At 31.5% G+C, this 12,755-nt stretch overlaps 1 protein-coding gene across 10 annotated transcripts in view; it reads right to left on the reverse strand.

The window, feature by feature from the left end:
- Positions 1-4,457: 4,457 nt before the first annotated feature.
- The window catches only part of LOC105210682 (uncharacterized), a 33,924-nt gene continuing 25,626 nt past the window's right edge, over positions 4,458-12,755 (reverse strand). For 7 of the 10 annotated variants that reach the window (XM_054233027.1, XM_054233031.1, XM_054233029.1 and 4 more), the window contains exons 3-9: positions 11,748-11,993; positions 10,101-10,231; positions 9,791-10,034; positions 9,619-9,733; positions 8,496-8,637; positions 7,470-7,543; positions 4,458-7,286 (exon numbers count right to left, since the gene is read on the reverse strand). In XM_054233027.1, coding sequence (XP_054089002.1) covers positions 7,088-7,286; positions 7,470-7,543; positions 8,496-8,637; positions 9,619-9,733; positions 9,791-10,034; positions 10,101-10,231; positions 11,748-11,993 — 1,151 coding nt within the window. In that variant the 3' untranslated portion in view covers positions 4,458-7,087. The remainder of the gene's footprint in view (positions 7,287-7,469; positions 7,544-8,495; positions 8,638-9,618; positions 9,734-9,790; positions 10,035-10,100; positions 10,232-11,747; positions 11,994-12,755) is intronic. The other 3 variants (XM_029039315.2, XM_054233032.1, XM_029039312.2) reach the window with 2 other exon arrangements.

Here is a 12,755-nt window from a genome sequence, read left to right on the forward strand (position 1 = left end):
TTATCGATATTTATTGTTATATATTTATATTTATTGCTTATTTTTACTTTAATTATTTATTTAATTTTGTTTTGATATTTATGAACTTAAGTTTCATAATTTTTAATACTCGCTAACCTTTTTGATTTCAAAATGTATTAAATAAGCGAATCGAAATCTATCTGCAGTTTAATTTCAAGCAAGCGGGTACCGTTAATTTAAAAAATGCAGATTTTGAAATTATTTTTATGGCTTTTATATGTACATCTTCTGGTATTGAAATATTTTTGTGTTTCATTTTGCATTTTACTTCAGTGAATTTTATATAATATACAAGCCTAAAAAATCTATTTTCCTAACGAAACCTCCTTATCTCCCTTACCAATTAATATTTCAAGTCGCCTCAAATCAATGCTGAGTTCAAAATAATGATATTAAGCTTTTAGCTTCAAAACCTCTTCTGAATTCAAAATAGCGGTTTATTACTTATCTATAATTTATTTCAATAATTTATGTTTTAATATTTAGAACTGTTCCATACTTAGTGCTTTGATGATAAGAGAGCACCAAATTTTGATATGATTATCTATCGATTTCAGTATAAACATATTTAATATATATTATATATTCTCGGCTTTAAAGTGATTAAGCGTTTGATTTCAATAATTTGTATTTGGTACACATTAAATTAGATTGCTCGGGTTCTCCGCACGCGTCGTTCGCTACTGTCAAAACTCATTCATATCGTTCAAGTTTGGTTAACATCTTTCTACTTTAATTGAATTTTTCCTGAATTTTATTTATATGTTTTTATATGCTCTCGCTGTAGTTCGTATTTCTTTAAAACACCATTACTTTTGTTCAAGATATTTCGCAAAATAATCCACTGTGCCGGTGAATGCATTAAACTGAATTGTTTTGAAAATGAAAAATTATATTATATTAAATGCATATGTACATATGTATATCTATACACATAATATCCATATTGACTTATAGTATATACATATGTGTGTATATTTCCCCACAGCGGCGCCTTGTTATCTCAGCAGTTAATTATTATTATGACTTGTGCTTTTATCAGTAAATGAATATTGCATATATATTGATTTAATTACCTAAGGTTAGTAGATTGAATTCAAATTAAGTGTTCATTATCAAATCATTTAACAACAAGTAAGAAAAGGCTAAGTTCGGGTGCAACCGAATATTTTATACTCTCGCAATTTATTGAAGAAATTTTATTAAAATAACACACAAATTTACCCATAAATAAAGTTTAATAGATTAACGAAAATCGACATATATAGATATGAGGGCTGAGGTAATTCCTGAACCGATTTCATTCATTTTCAGCAGCAAGGTATCCAAGACTATACGCTCATCTAATTTTGCTAAGATATCTCAAATATTAACCAATACATATATGCGGAATAAAGCCTATAATTAGATATATGGGAGCTAGGGGATGTTATGACCCGATTTTCATAATTTTTGGAACAGAGACTCACTATTAGAAGAAAACAATTTCCTCTGAATTACATTAAATTTCTGAGAGATTTACCCGCATTTTCGGTTAAAATTTACCCTTAGACGCTGAGTTCAACATGTTCGATATCTGGGGCGTTGAAAAGTTATAGTCCGTTTTCGACAATCTTTTCACAAGTGAAGCCAGAGATGATATGTACTATTTGTGTAAAGTCTTATTCCGCTATCTTCATTGGTTCCTTATGTATACATTATAAAGTGAAGGATGGAATTCAAAATTGCATTACATGGAAAGTAGTCGTAGTTTATCCGTGTTATCAGGGTGTCAGGAAAATATTATATACTGAATTTCATTGAAATCTGTCGAGTAGTTGCTGAGATATGGTTTTTGACCCATAAGTGAGCGATGCCACGCCCATTTTCCATTTTGTAAAAAAATCTGAGTGCAGCTTCTTTCTGCTATTTCTTCTGTGAAATTTATTGTTTCTGACGTTTTTCGTTAGAGAGTTAACGCACTTTTTGTAATTTTCAACCTAAACTTTGTATGGGAGGTGCGCGGGGTTATTATCCGAATTCAATTATGTTCATGGACACTTTATAGATTTTTGGTTTTTTTTTGTGGGTGTGGAAATGGTCCGATTTTGCCCATTTTTGAAAGCAACCTCCTCAGGGTGCCAAGGAATACGTTTCCCAAGTTTCGTTAAGATATCTCAATTTTTACTCAAGTTATCCGTTGCACGGACAGACGGACGGACGGACGGATGGACAGACATTTCAACTCGTCTCGTCATCCTGATCATTTTGATATATATAACCCTGTATCTAACTCGTTTAGTTTTATGACTTACAAACAACTGTTATGTGAACAAAACTATAATACTCTCTTAGCAACTTTTGTTGCGAGAGTATAAAAATATGTGAACACTAATTAGAGTGAAACAAAAAAGCTAATTTAGCTGAAATCAATAAAAATATCCTTTTGATTAATGTTGCTTGCAGAAAATAGTCTAAATTCATTGTAACGAGTTCAAAATTAGAAAAATATATCTCAAATATATAATTTTTTTATTTCATAAGTTTCCAGTATTTACATGCCGACATAAAAGATGGTGGACCCTATACGAAGGTGATTTATTGCTTCTTTTTTCGAAATAAAAATAATTATATGCTCACTGAATTTGATCAATTTAGTTAAAAATCAAATAAATTGTATAAGTATAATTAAACCATGAAAATTAAAAATTAAAATAATTTAAATTATTGATGATATACAATAATTATATTAATATAATATAGTTGCAATAATATAATCTATATATCGAAGTAAAATGTAGTTAATATTTTTTAAATATTTCTTGGAAAATATTAATTAACTAAATTTACTAATTGAGTTAATTTGCTACTAAATCAAAAGAAATGTAAAATTATGTAAAACTTTTTTAGTGCCTAAATTTCCAAGTATACCATTAAATTAATGAATAGGAGAAACAAGAATTCTTTAACTAATCAAATTAATGTGAATTTTACAATTATTTAAATAATAGGAGTTATGCAGCACATCAACCATAGTCTTGTGGAAATTGTGTCAAATTGGTTGAATTTAGATTTTGTATAATATAAATTAGTTCAATTAAATTTTCAACTATAAAATATATATATAAAAAAATATAAAATTTTATTGAAATGAAAACATAATTATTTAATTAAAATAGTAAACATTTTAATTCAATTTGAATAAATTAATTATTTAAATACATAATTTTTTATATAATAAATGTTGTTTAAATTAATAAAAATCGATTGCAATTAAATTTATTTAAAATTAAATTACAGTTAATTTAAATTACAAATTTAACTAACACAAGTAGCGAATTTAAATTGAAAACTTTATTATAAAAGAAATTAAAATTATAACTAATTAATTAAATTAATTTAGTTTTAAATTGAGTTCATCAATTAAATTAAACGACAAGGTATTTTAATTAATTATTAATCGTTAAATTGCTTTAATTAATTTTTAGGTAGAAATAGAAATTGATTAATTAAATTAATTTTTTAAATAAATTTTGTCGACAAACTATTGTTCTGGTGCTTCTATACCTGTATGGCGCTTACTAAATTTAATGTTGTTGTATTGCACTTTTCTATTCTCATTGAATAATTATTTTAATACTAATTACACTGTCCAACAAATGAAGACTTTTTGAATGGAACAGAATAGCGACCCTATAATTCTGAAAGGGTATGTTGAGTAGATCATTTTTGTAGAACAAACTTATGGTCCAGCACGTCTGAGTTTTTTTTACAGTGGGTCAAAGTTTTCATTTTTTGGTCGAAGGGAGCATTATACTATATGAAAAAAATGTTGTAAGTTAATGTCTGAGAGAATTCTTATGGCCAGAGTTGTATTGTGGAATTGTATGAGGATTATTTTTGTGGAAGATCTTAACCCTCTAACTAGTTTCTTTATGGGTCAATTTGACCCTTTTTTCGAGAAAATCAAAAAATATCCTTTAAAAAAGGACATTAAAATATTCTACGAAAATGTTTGGCGGAAAATTTCAGTGGGGGTCACCAAAGACACCATTGTTGTAAATAAAGCTCTTTACGATTAATTGGCAAAATTTCACTCCAACATATACAAAGTAGGTGAAAACGTCAAGTTCGGCCGGGCCAAACACTGAGTTCTCGCGTCAAGTCAGCTGTGACTTACAAATCGGGTGTGATAAAATTAATCATAATTGACTTACTAAGCAGTACATATCGGGTGTGATTTTTACTAAAATTAATATAAAAAAAGAACAATTAAAGCTTAAATAAGCATGGCGGATTCTGTTTGCAAATTAAGAGATTGGTTTTGTTTTATTTGAAGATTTTCCCTACAATTGAAGAACCATATTTTCTTTTCTTTGGAGTACGATTTCTATGTGAAGCTTGGATACCAAAAACTGTATGTACTACTAAAGCGGTTTTTTGACCTGGTACAAAGGCGGTACTAAGGCGCTGCCATTTTCTGCGCCTATTGAATGGATTGAACCTGAAAATCACAAATCAGATACATGCTATTTCTGCGTAAATTACAAATTTAGTAGAAGCCAAAGGCACTACGCGATGATGACATACGAAGCAACAAATAATGTCATTTTACCAGAAGTGCGCTGTGAAGGTGTTCCGGTATGACAAACGCCAATACAGAAATAACAGCGGCGGTTGAAAACATATCAGATATAAGTTACTTGCCTCCTGGTGGTTTAAACATACATATGTCCTAATTTGATAGACCAAGCTTATTTTGAAGATCTTGTAAGAGATTTAGGACTAACAAAAGAGAAAGCTGAAATATTATGTTCCAGATTGAAAAACAGGAATTTGATAAAAGCCGATGTAAAAGTTACATCGCCAAGCAAAAGACACGCCGATTTGGAAAGTTATTTTAAAAAATCAGAAGAACTTGTATACTGTGCAGTATTGAAGAGGTTCTAAAATATCTAAAGCTTCCACTGGACTCTTCCGCGCAGACTTCAAAATGATTGCAATATTGACTGGAATGCAAACAGGATACACAAAATATAAGTGCTTTCTTTGTAAATGGGATTCACGTGCTACTTTATTGGTGACTTAAATGTAATCCATGAATCTCTTGTCCCAAAAGAAAAGGTCATACTTCCACCGCTGCATATTAAGTTGGGCGTGGTGAAAAATTTTATTAAAAGCTTAAATACACAAGGATATGCTTTCAAACGCATTCAAACAATTTTCCCCAGATTATCTGCAGCAAAATTAAAAGAAGGTAAAATACGGTTTAAAGAAATAATTTATTTCATTTAATGTAAACTACCTTTTCTAGGAATGCTCGTTGGACCCGATATAAGAAAATTATTACAAGATGAAGAATTTTATGGTCATCTGTCGGATATGCAAAAGACAGAATTTGACTTTATGCAGCTGGTTATATCAGAATTCCTGGGAAACTCAAAAGCACAAAACTATGCAGAAAATATTGAAAGCATGCTAATCGGTTTTAACAATATTGGCGTTAAGATGTCACTGAAGCTGCATTTTCTACACTCTCATCTCAATTTTTTTAAAGAAAACCTTGGAGCGGTTTCAGATGAAACCGGTGAAAGGTTTCATCAGGATATAAAGGTATTGGAAGAAAGATTCAAAGGGAAATCCCAAACTGTAATGTTTGCTGAATACGTATGGGGCTTGTACAGAAACCTTGACACATCGGAACATTCACGTCAAGCTAAATACAGGAAAGCATATTAAGTTTAATCTTTAATCCATTGTCCTACTACTGCTGAAGCAAAAAAATAAATATGTACATACTATAATAAACCACTATTAAAACAAAATTATAATTTTTTTTATCAATCGTAAAGAGCTTTATTTACAACAATGGTGTCTTTGGTGACCCCCACTGAAATTTTCCGCCAAACATTTTCGTAGAATATTTTAATCCTTAAATATCCTTTTTTAAAGGATATTTTTTGATTTTCTCGAAAAAAGGGTCAAATTGACCCATAAAGAAACCAGTTAGAGGGTTAAGATCTTCCACAAAAACAATCCTCATACAATTCCACAATACAACTCTAACCATAAGAATTCTCTCAGGCATTAACTTACAACATTTTTTTCATATAGTATAATGCTCCCTTCGACCAAAAAATTTAAACTTTGACCCACTGTAAAAAAAAACTCAGACGTGCTGGACCATAAGTTTGTTCTACAAAAATGATCTACTCAACATACCCTTTCAGAATTATAGGGCCGCTATTCTTTTCCAAAAATGCTGTTGGACAGTGTTATTGATAATTGCATTTGTTTATGTACGCATGATTTGTGTGATGAAAAATTTGATTGAAATTGTAACTAAAGCTTTACTAATAGATTGTATTTCTAAAGGCATTCATATACAATTCGGTTTGTTCAAGCAGTTATAAAAAGTCATACAAATGTATGCAAGAATTCATGCATAATGAATATGTATTTTAATGCTTCATTTGGCTAATATTTAATTTTTATATATTTTTTTTTAAGAGGTAATTAATTAAAAAACATATGTGTAATTATTTATATACACATGTTTGTTTATTGTATTTTCCTGCCAATATTCAATCATATGCAAAAATTGTACCGCCATTATTGCCATATCATTTCATTCTAAAAGCTGATTGTTCAAAAACGTTATTTGCTTACGGTTGTTGAGCTAAATTATTAAGTAAATTAATTAATTTTTTTATTTTATTAATTTTTTTTTTTTTTTTTTTTGCACTTTTCCACAATTTTGCTAAATACTAATATTTTGAGCTTGCCATACTTTGATAATTCAATAACTGTTAAGCATTTTTTTTTCACACAATCTCCTAATTAAATCTGTATTCTATAAATAATTAACAATTCTCAATTTAATGCAACAGTTTTTTAAATTTTTTTCATTTCTCTTTTATTTTCTACGAACGTAGTCTTTAAACTTAATATAAATTTATCACACGTGTGTATGTATGTATTGCAGAACAGTATACATCTGTTGCTTTCTGTTTGAATTTCATTTTTATTGTGCTTTTTTGTTTTTATTATTTTAAATTTTTTTATTATTACTTGATTTCTCCTAACCTTAGAACACTTGTATTGGCTTGTAGAGTCCCGTGTAGCCGCAGAGGCGCGCTCGCAATGCGGGTATCAAAAAGGCAGCAGAAGAGATATCCTTGAGCAAGTCAGCACACTCGCACACCAACAAATACATTTTATCACCACGTTGTGAGGTGCTCTTATGCAGCGCTATACGACGTAGGCCAGCGGCGCGTGGTAAATAACTGTTTTTGAGCGGTGAAAAAGAAAGAATATTAGAGAAGAAAATATTAGTTATTTTGATAATATGGTGCCGTTTAGATAATAACAAGTCAAAAGTTGTAGATTTGACTGCTAACAGTCTAACTACTCCCACTTTCAAACTAATTTCCCTCTCTCTATCTCAATAATTTTCATGCTCCACTTACCGATATAGCATACGCGCTCCCGTCCAATACAACCAGTTCTTCTCAAACCGTTCACCATCATCGCCTTCAAACACCTAAGCGCATATATAAAATTCATTGAAAATAAATATTTTATACACTTGAGTGCAAAAAATTATGCAAAGTATATTAGCTCTATGCACAGTCTTCTCCAATGCCTAGGAAATTCTAATATCAACCCTTTATGGTTAATTTAAAATTCTGATTGAACTGTAGATACTGGAATAGCACTCAACTGAGTATACCCTGCAGGAAATTGAACTGAATATAAAGAATAACTCAGCTTCATAAATTAGTTTGCTGGTACGAGAAATCTTTTATATTCTTCAAACGAGACTAATTACCAACAGTTTTCGCGATCCCAAACCGAATACCTCCGGGTAACGTCTTTCAGGTATACATATTATATATGATAAGGATGATGATTATAAATTAATTCAAAAGTCCAACGTTTTCGGTCCGACTCTTCAAAATGTATTAAGTCAACAAGCTAACAATTAACTTGAGAGAAAAGAGAGTCCGAACCTATGTTGATATTCAAAGACGTTAGCGACGAAGACCAAGTAGTTAGCTTCGACCAAATAGTTTCCCAACCGAGCTTATTAGCCCCTATACGATTTTCAAATAAAATTGCTGACGTATTACTCGGCTGTATTCAATGCTTGGGAAGTGCCTTCTGGGGATCTCCGTGAATAATTAAAAACCTCCGTACTATATTGAGGTATTGTAGTAAGGAATCCTAGATTATGGAACGAATGTCAACTATTGGTATGGCTCCGAATTATGCAAAGTCTTCTTTTTTGGGTTCATACAAAACAATTAAGATCCGCGAGTAATATATGCCGATATCATTTTATTTCTCGTCTTCAATATTTTCTTGCAGTGATTACTCTTAAAGTACTGTGACAGCTAACTCATATAAATATTTAACTAGACTCAAGCACGTTAAATATCAATTTATATATAAATACGGATATATATAGTACACATCTAACGGTATATACACACCTTAAACACACTGATTATGTAGCCTGTTGCTGGCGTTTGTGTCTTCTTGAAGCTACCACTCTCGTTGGGTGCCAACACCAATGGCGGACGGCAAATGGCAGCCACTTCGCTGTATAAGTCCAAGGTGTGAGCGGCAGTATATCTAGACTCAAAGTGAAAAATGAAAATAATGTCAGATAAAATATGAAAACTGTTAGAACGTATTGTTAAAGTTGTGGGTTACAATGAAACAGATATACTCGTAAGTTGGCAGTAAGCGAAGTGGATTACAACTTAGTGACAAGTGGTTCACAATGAGCTTTTGTTAGAATGCCAATATTGATATATATTTTCTAACATGTTTTGTGAAAGGACATATGTATGTACTCGTCTAAAGTTACATGACTATGATAAGGGTAAGAACATGATTTCAATTATTTCTTAGTGTTTGGAGAGACAGTAGATTTGGATTAGAATGTAGGAAGGGAAGTTGAGAACGCTTGTATGGAACATTTATTATTTATTTGTACTGTACTCTACAGATAACTTGAGGTACGAGGTCTCTTTAACTCGAGGTAAACGAAACTATACGAAAGGATTACCTCCAAACATATTAATTATCTATTCTGTTGAAAGTACTAGTTTTTATCAAACATCCTTAGCGCTGATCAATTAATAGAGCTTATCTCTTAATCTCTATTATCTCTTCCTCAGTCAATAATTTAAGAATGAAGGTTAATTTGTCTATCGATTTCTCCAGTAAAGACCATCATCTTAGTTTTTGTCTCTTTACTTTTACGAGCTCTTCTCCCATTTCCGTAGCACATATATCTTGATGTTGTTCGAGATAAAATAGAATTCCTAACGGCTAATGAGATGATTTATGAGAACTTCCGTACTACTTAGGTAGTATGCTTTCCTAACCACTCCAGTACGGCGGACACCGAAGACGCAGCCTCAGTTAGAATTCATAAAATAACTATCTTTAGTTTCAATTAGAGATTCTTACTACCGACGATACTCTTACTGGTACATAAAAGGTCTTTGGTCTTACCAAAGCTAACTTAAAAACTTCAGATTTAAGGTAGAGATATGTAGACTTCATGAATATAGAGACTTTAAAATAAAATCCCTTCATACTCACTTTAGTGATTTCGGCTCGAATTTCGATAGTGATGAGACGCGTATACCCGAGTAAAAGTGCGATGGATCCGTTTGTGTGGTGTTAATTAAATAGTACGATATGAATGGGAAGTCCGCTGTGAAGAAAACCAAAACATACAACTCTACACTCTACAAATTGTAATCTAACCTACCATTCTTCTCCATATTAGCCAGCAGCATGCCACCCACCGCCGTATTCGCTTGCTGCACCTCCGAGACGAGCTCCGATGCAACGGCGCGTTGTTTCAACAATGGATGCGATAGTGGTGACTCCAACATGGGATCAATCGGTTCCAAAGGGCTCATCAAGTGTACAAGTATACATAACTTAGGATCGGAGACCTCGAGTATGCTGAGTGGACTATTAGTTTTACCATCAGCTGAGGGGGCGGGGAGCTGCAAGAGATTTGTTCAGTTTTTATTACTGTAACTTTATGTGGAATTTATATGGATATAACTTACTGGTATACCAGCTGGCAGAAAACGATCGACGCTATGTACTGGTATAATGAAGCAATCGCGATCCAGCGCTGACAGCGAAATCGGTTCGGAGCGCACTGCAGCCGATGTGCCGGCCGCATTATCATAACCCACTGGAAGACATGTTTTGGTTGACAAATTAGTGTTTATTTGTGTGAATTTTGTAAATGAGTTAGTTTAAGAGTTGCTTAAAAATTTAGTACAAACATGTTGGTTACGAAAAAGCACGGAAGCTTAATGAAGCTTTTATTTAAAAGTTTGGCAAACCTTTTTCAGTTTTTTTAAGATTTAGTACATTTTTAATACCATTGATCGCAGTAGTATAAAAAGCTTTCACTGTTAAAGGACTTACACATATGAATTGTGAGCTGATAAGCTACTTAGAGCTTTTTAAGCTACTGCTGGTACTTTTACTATATTTGGTTAATTAGAATTAGGCGAAGCTTTTAGAAATATTTAGAAACCAGGTTATTTAAGTTCTCAAACTTAAATAACTGTTTATACATATAGAGCTTTTTGAGTTTTGAAAAGCTACATACAGCTTCTTTATGTAATAAAGAACATTAAATAGAGAATTTCATATGACTTTTGAATCACATTCCTTGAAAAGTTTATCATGATAATTATGAAGATCCTTCCAAAAAAGATCTTCTTTCAGACGTTCATCATAAATAAAGTTTAGGTAAAAGGTTTTTTACGAAAACAATATATAGAAAGCGATACAGAGCTTTAGATTTAGTTCTAAAAAGCTCAAGCAATGTTAATTTTCAGTTCCTAAAAAAGCTCTCATTAATTTCAAGTTAATACAATAATATTTTCCGGTTAAATAACTGCAATAATTATTTTAACAGCACAGGGGAAACAGGAAACCAAATTTTACTATTTGAAAGCTCCAAAGACGTATAGTAATAATATTTTCTAAAAGCAATAAATCGACAAAACAACACATCGCAGAGTCGTAGACCGTTAACCACATTATCAAAGACTTTAATATTTATAGACGGACCAAGAAGCTTTGTGAGAAAAGCTCAAAACAGTATGAAAGTAATACAAAAACAACTTCAAGGTCATTTTGTGCGGAAAAACGTAAGTTCAAGGTCACTTATGCATTGCATGACATTTACAAAAACAACTTAATAGTGCTTAAGAAAATGGAATTTCTCTCAAATGTACTTTTATTGGCCATTGTTCCCCTGTGTGAAGTGATTTATGCTCAGCTTTGCTTATCCAGCTTTCAGGGCAATGTTAGACATCGGGAAGGAGAGGCAGCTGTATGCGGTAAGGATAGTGGGAGTGTGGAGGAGGTCGGTGTGATGGAAGTAAAGGTTGGACTATTTCCTTAAAGAATAGGCGCATTAACACAAATTAATACATTTTCCAAACACATTTTTTTATGGTTTATTTTACTTTTTGCAACAACTGCGCTAAATAATTAGTTTTGCAGCAATGGCTTTTGGTAGAAATATTTATTAATGACAAACAAATTTACTTAAATTACAGTTTTTTTTAATTTAATTTGCATTGTACTTTTATGTTCAGTATTATTATTATTATTGCTGTTTTTTTTTTGTTTTTGTTTTAATTTTTAATTTTTTTGTCAGTCGTAATAGAGGAAACGGATATTCAAACCTTGCCTGGCAGCTTGAAAACGCGCCGTTGTTGTTGCTGCTGCATTCGATAGTACCGTAGCAACCTGACCATTCCGTATTCTAACACTATTATTCCATCTTAATAGAGATATGGACGGCTTGCGATCGACAAGCGGCTGCGGCGCATCCACTTCATATTGCTGAGGTGGAAGTGAAAGTGATGTTGTGGTGGTCGATAACTGTGTGCACGCACCCGATAAGGCAGTGCACCTTTCTGCAATGAGTTCTGTTGATTTAAAGGATGCTTTGTTGTGGTTTTCAATTTGCTTATGTTTTTGGTGTTTTTTTGTTTTTGTGTTCTGTTTCTATTATTTACTTTTTAGTATGTATGTGTTTGTGAGCGTGTGGCTTAGTAATGCGCTTAATTTACTTAAGTTATAGTACTACATAAGGAAATGTATATTTTTGTTAGCGAATTATTAAGAAACTATCGTATATCCTTTATTTACATCAAATGACTTCACTTAATTGAGTCAATTAGTATTAGCCAAATAGTTTGATTGGGTAAATCAGAATAATTGAGTCAATTAATTTAATTGTTTTCATTTCCTATATTCCTACATATAGAATTTTTTCTAATTATTTCAATTTAAAGTATTAATTTTAAAGTATATGGAAATATGCAAATTTACTCAATTCACTTTACTCAATTAGTAAATCAACATAATTTCCTATATTCCTACATATAGACTATTTGCTAATTGACAATTTACTAATAGGCAAAATTTAGATGTCAATGTCTGAAAAACACTAACAGTCTGATATACCTAAAGTACAGTAATAAAGAAAACAAATATAGGTATGTTAATATTCGGGACCAGACGAAATGTCGTTACAATTTAAAAGGTCCGTTGGACTCCAACTATTACCCTAAAAGTCCAAATATAGAAATCCTTCCTTATCACTTTTTGGTCTTTGAAAGCTTACAAATAATTTCTCATATACAAGATCAAAAATTTCCGGTCCAAAGGGGTTTGTTTAGTTAAAT

The sequence above is a fragment of the Zeugodacus cucurbitae genome, chromosome 6, assembly GCF_028554725.1.
Source record: "Zeugodacus cucurbitae isolate PBARC_wt_2022May chromosome 6, idZeuCucr1.2, whole genome shotgun sequence".
NCBI lineage: Eukaryota > Metazoa > Arthropoda > Insecta > Diptera > Tephritidae > Zeugodacus > Zeugodacus cucurbitae.